This window comes from Chiloscyllium plagiosum, unplaced genomic scaffold, assembly GCF_037043375.1.
Source record: "Chiloscyllium plagiosum isolate Xiang-an unplaced genomic scaffold, Cpla_swu_hap1 HiC_scaffold_7, whole genome shotgun sequence".
Classification (NCBI taxonomy): Eukaryota; Metazoa; Chordata; class Chondrichthyes; order Orectolobiformes; family Hemiscylliidae; genus Chiloscyllium; species Chiloscyllium plagiosum.
The window spans coordinates 51,097,318-51,103,317 of NW_028270145.1; the positions used below are offsets into that span (position 1 = coordinate 51,097,318).

The following is a 6,000-nucleotide window of genomic DNA, read 5'->3' on the forward strand; positions in this document are numbered from 1 at the left end:
GGTTTATTGAACAAAGGCATACATATTTTATTCAATCTTCCCTTTCAAGTCATACATTGCCCTCATTTTTCACAATACTTCGATATCAAACTACAGCAATCATTTTATTAAAATGGAAAATTTGGGAAGCAAAGTTGGTTGCAGCATCAGCTTTTCTCAATGACTCTATGACAGCTGAGATATTACAGTGCCACTACTGGCAGGAATATATCATTACAGTGGTATGTTTACATAGCCAGACACACTATGAAATTGGAACACAGAAACTGAAGGAAGTATTTTCACATATATTATGACAAATTAATAAAGTAAAATAATTTCATCGGCAGCTGGGAGGATCAAAAATAAAACTTCAAATCAAGTCAATAGTTGTGTTAGAACTAGACATTACAATGAAATAAACTCTTTTATTGGAATCTTAACCCTTTTTCACTAATTAACCAATTTCCTGGTCATGTAATATACATAGGTGCCATCATTATATATACATTTAGGCGAATTACCATAAAATTTCAGGATTCACTTTTGAAAGCAAGTATAATCACAACCTGCATTATACTGAGTGAGGCATCTTTCTTAGCAGTACAAGGAAAATTAAAATTCACTACTGCTCAGATACCCTTTTACAACTTAGCCAAATATACTCTTTCCAAAAATACAATGCAAGCACTACTTGAGATTAAAGTGATCATGTGCACTAAAGTGAGCAATACTGTTTACATGGAGAAAGTGAGGCCTGCAGATGCTGGAGATCAGAGCTGAAAATGTGTTGCTGGAAAAGCGCAGCAGGTCAGGCAGCATCCAAGAAGCAGGAGAATCGACGTTTCGGGCATGAGCCCTTCTTCAGGACCCTTTCTGAAGAAGGGCTCATGCCCGAAACATCGATTCTCCTGCTCCTTGGATGCTGCCTGACCTGCTGCGCTTTTCCAGCAACACATTTTCAATACTGTTTACAAACCAGCTCTGCCCAAGAAAAAAAAAAGAGTGCTGTCTATTTGGTCAAATTGAAACTCAGCATGACACAAAGAAACCCCCTCGAGTCAAACATTGTTTCTGTATCTCACCAAGTTACATATCATAAACAATTCCCCAAGAGATTTTAAAAAATGAAACTAATAGCAAGAGCACAATTATACGTTTTCATGCCATATGTGCCTGCCATTTTTTCCCTAAATGGAAAACAATTGGCAATTTCTAAACAATGCATACTCCATCCACAGAAATCCACTGAAGTTAATGGCTAGGTGACGGAGAAGATATGGTCTCTCTTATGACTGGTATACACATGGGAATCATCTAGAAAGTGCTCCCCTATGCACAGCATTGGTCCACTCAATGCTTTTTCCACACTGTTATACAAGCAATCTGAAATTAATTAGTGCTTTGCTCATTAGTGAAGAATAATGCTGTGGATAAGTTAATGCTTTGGAGCTGCACTGAAATATAATCTATAAAACTTTCCTTTTTTTTTTACATCTTATGGAAGGGAAGTAAATTATTCTGCATTGAGAGTGAAGAGCACATTTTGGTAATTTAAGCACCCGGTGTTAGCAAACATCTCAAGATAAAGGTCAAATAGGTTAAGCACATTAACAAAATTTCCTTGCTTCTTTAACCATGTGCAGTTATCTTTAATTTTAGCTGTTGAAAAGTATCACTGCACCCCCCCACCCCGCCAACTCTCACCCACCAAGTGCAGCAGAGCAACCTTTGGTCACATTCTCCAGTGATCCTTACAAATTTCAGAAACACTACTGCTAATTTGTACCTGATTATATCCAAAGATTGATCTTTGTCCAGGGCAAGAGTACAAAGTGAATTGAAACCACACAAATTTATTGCATGCACCATGTGTGTGTATTTCTCGAACCAAAGTGGCTACCTTCAAAATTAGATCCCAGGCAATATAATCACAGCATTTTCTTACATACAAATTCAAAAGCACATGCTCTGTGCAAATCTTCAAACTTGAAGAAAGCAATTAACCTTAAAGCAGTATACAAGAAAGTTAAAAGAAAATTTGAAAAATCCAGCAAACTGGATTGCCAATCTGGAAATAAACATTTACACACAGGAAAAAGGCTCTTGGACAATCACACAAGTGTTACCTTACATGCATCTTTAGAAGTTATGACATCAACTTATGAAAATCCTTAGTGTTTCAACTTAGAAAAAATATTCATCAGGTCACTACTCAGACTGCAGAAGCATAAACATAATTCACAAAAGCAGCTAACATCTGTTAAGTGCTGCCATTGCCAAGTTCACATTTGTAATGATGAGTAACATTAAAGTTGTTATTAACTTTATGATATAAAAGTAATATTATACCACAGGACAGTCTGCAAGGTTATCAGTTGACAGCTAATAGACAGTTATTCTTACAGTGATTTCAACCAGATGAAAATTAGTATTTTTTTTGTATTTCAAGAACTTAACTACCAAATTTCCCACTTTAAATTTGCCGGCCATCATCAATAGGTAAAACTACGTTTGTACAAAGCCAGCCTGCGTTTGCTGTCGAATGCAAGCAAACTGAGAAAAACTGTGCATCGTTTATAATAGACAGACGTACAGTAAGCCTATTGGCTCCCTCGTACAATCTCTTAGTTAAAGACAAGGTGTGTACCTTCTCCCCCGTTCCCTCTCCTGCCTGTGCCCATCATCAGGTGAGCAACATACGGTCCTCGGAGATGCAGAAAGCTGGAGGCAATCTTCCTCCTTCCAGCTTCCTCAGTCCGGGTCAATGCTGCAAAGCTGCACGGTTACCCCTCCAATGAAGTGTCAGTGATGTGAGGAGAGAGAGAGAGAGAGAGAGAAGGCCGATGCACTCAGCTCTCCTCGGAGCCGAGTCCATGGGCCAGGCCTGGACCACTGGAGCCCAGTCGGGTCCGGCTCTGACAGCTCACCCGCACGGGCTGCCTTGCAGCGGTGAGCAGAGCAGAGCGGGCGGGCACCTACCTATGTGAGTGTCCTCGATGTGCTCGATAAGTTCAGCCAGGGTGTTAAAGGTGAGGCCGCATCCGCCGAAATTGCAAATGTTGGAGAAGAAGGAGGCGGCGGCTAACGCTGTCATGGTAAAAAAAAAGGAAGCCGCGCCTGGGCAGGGCTGGGCCGGCCGGCCCGCTCACACCAAGCGCCGCCGCCGAGTCAGCCACATACACCGCGGCCGTGGCCCCGGGCTCGCCCTTCACTCCTGCACCTTCATGTTCTCAGAGCCCGCACATTGAAAGCGGCAGCAGCTGCCAAAAAACCGCCTTCATTTCGTTGAGGCTGGCTCCGCTGCTCACGTGACCGCAGGAAGCATGTGGCTCCGCAGATGCTGAACCAGGAGGGACCCCCTGCAAACCTACATGTACAAAAGTTACTTTACAATCCAGCACTGGGCGATGGTTTCTCCTTCGCATCGTCTAAATTCCATCCGGATCTGAAGTGAAATCTGCTCCACTGATTTTCCATGCTTTTCTAATAGTCACATCATTCTTGCAACATTTCAGTAACTTCGTTCTCGGTCATCTATGAACCATTAGTATTAGACGTTTGCCTACGAATCCGAATGAGATTTAACATGGTTGAGGTCAAACACCACTGCCAGTACGGTTTAGTCAAGTGCTTCTCCATATATCAGGCTAGGTAACACATAACACAAAGATCAGGTGCATCTAAGTTTATTAACCACACTAACCAGTTACATTGCTATAACATCAGAAACTTCTATATCGATCAATTCTACCCTTTCTGACATTACTTCGTCTAAAGAGCGCCGTTAGTGTCTCTCCACCTCAAAAGAACTGCAGCAGTTCAAGAAAGCAGCTCCCAACTATTTTCTCCCGGGCGATTAGGAACAGCTGTAAATTCAACAAAATAACCTTAAGAACATTCTACACTGAATGACTGCAGGCAAGGCCTTTATACCGGAATGTCACATGCTAAGACGTCATTGTAAGTGTTTCAAAGGTACACTCCTACGTGGCGTGGAATCTACGCCGTAACATGACATCACCCTTTTCCCTTTAAAGAATGGGAACCCTTTGTGATAACGTACAAAAATGCATTTAGATACATTGTGTCTACAAATTTACATAATATTTTGGTAGATATGTATCACAGACAAAATATTTGGTCATTATATCCTTGTAGAGTTATCTGCATTTGGCTGTATAGCTTCACTCTGGTATGCGGTCTGTCATTGTGGATGGTTGATGTACCAGATGGCATAGGTGCATGGTTGTTATCTGGCATGGTGTCGTCAGTATCTGAGTCATCATTTTGTTGATGGGTGGTTAGTAATGTGCAGCTCAATTGTGTCATCTGTTTCTCTGCAGGACTTAATCTTGCTCATTATAACATCATATGACACAATAATTTTGCCAGAAGCCATTATTTTTATATGAAAATCACAAACCCTTATAAATTGACCTGGTTCAAGTTAGGAAAGTGGCATGCTCATTGATCATACTCCTGTAAGGTTTTCACCATTCTTTTCAGCAATATGTATGCCTGCATATTTAGTGGTAGGACTATGTGAGGGAAGAACTATGTGGATCTGTCTTCCAAACATGAGAGCTGCCAGTGAGGATAAACCATTACCTTGGGAAGTAGCACATGGTTATGCAAATTTTTTAACAAGTGGCTTTACATTTGACTATCAAGAATGTTACTGTTTGGACAATGCATTCTCCAAGACCGTTAGACTAAGGATAGTGAGGAGAAGAGATAATATGTTGAACATCCCATTTCCTACATATGTCTTGGAAGGGTGTACAGACCGTCATCAGACACAATTTGAGGTACATCAAACACATATCAACAACCTTTACCCTGTTGGTGTGTCTGATTTGGCACACTAAAGTAAGCAAAAATGTTTGGAATATTTGGTGTTGCAACTTTTATGTATGTGACCATAACGTATGTGAACTTATGTCAGTTAGATTAACATCTGGCATAGGGAAAATCTTAGAAGCTAATATTAAAAAGTTACTAAAGGTTACTTGGAAAGATTCAGGATAATCAGGTAGAGTCAATGTGATTTTGTGAAAGAAAAGTCATGCTTAACAGTCTATTGAAATTCTTTGAGGAAGTAATATGTGCTGTGTATAGATTTATGTATCTGGATAGACTAATGAAAGAAGAGCTTCTTGTGTAAGCCAAGCCTCTACATCATATGATAATGAGCAATGATTAAAACATTCTTGTGTCCATCCCAAGGAGCTTACATTTAAGATGGATAATTATTGAATAATATGAAATTATTTTTATATTCAGCTCCAGGGACAGAGCAATGGGTTCAAATTATTTCTTTAAATTTATATAAGGGAATTATGAGGGCATGAAAATGGAGCTGGCTAAAGTGAATTGGCAAACTAAGTCAAAGAATAGGTCAATAGAGATTCTATGGTAGACATTTAATGGGATATTTCAGAATATATAGACTATAAACAGTCTAACAACTAAGAAAAATCCAAGGAATAGACACATAACCTGTGGTTAACTAGAAAGGTTAAAAAAAATAACAAATTTAAACAAAAATAATATCATTGTGCAAAGACAGGTGGCACATCGAAAGATTGGACAGAGTATAAAAACAGCAATAAAGGTGCATCTGGAGAATTTTTAATGGAAAATAAAGAGATGGCAGATGAATTGGTCAGGTATTTTGCATCAATCTTCATTATAGAGTAATACATTGAAGCAGTTATAAATCAGGAAATTGGAGGGAGGAATTCAGAAAACTTGCAATCACAAGGGAAGTAGTACTAGGTAAAGAAGTCTGGGCTCAAGATTAGAGTGGTGCTGGAAAAGCACAGCAGGTCAGGCAGCATCCGAGAAGCAGGAAAATCGATGTTTCAGGCAAAAGCCCTTCATCAGGAGTTGAACAATGCATTCTCCAAGACCATTAGACTAAGGATAGTGAGGAGACGAGATAATGTGTTAAACATCCCATTCCTATATATGTCTTGGAAGGGTGTACAGATCATCATTAGACGGTTCTCAGATGTT

General features: G+C 39.8%; 1 protein-coding gene across 2 annotated transcripts in view; it reads right to left on the reverse strand.

The window, feature by feature from the left end:
• Window positions 1-5,291, reverse strand: part of LOC122551539 (juxtaposed with another zinc finger protein 1-like) — a 118,387-nt gene extending 113,096 nt beyond the window's left edge. Inside the window, exon 1 of one of the 2 annotated variants that reach the window (XR_006312131.2) lies at window positions 2,962-3,098. Coding sequence is in view for 1 of the 2 variants with exons in the window: in XM_043693564.2 (XP_043549499.1) it covers window positions 2,962-3,076 (115 nt within the window). In the remaining variant the exon portion in view is untranslated. Of the gene's footprint in view, window positions 1-2,961 lie in introns of both variants that reach the window. The other variant, XM_043693564.2, reaches the window with a different exon arrangement.
• Between the last annotated feature and the right edge of the window lie 709 nt (window positions 5,292-6,000).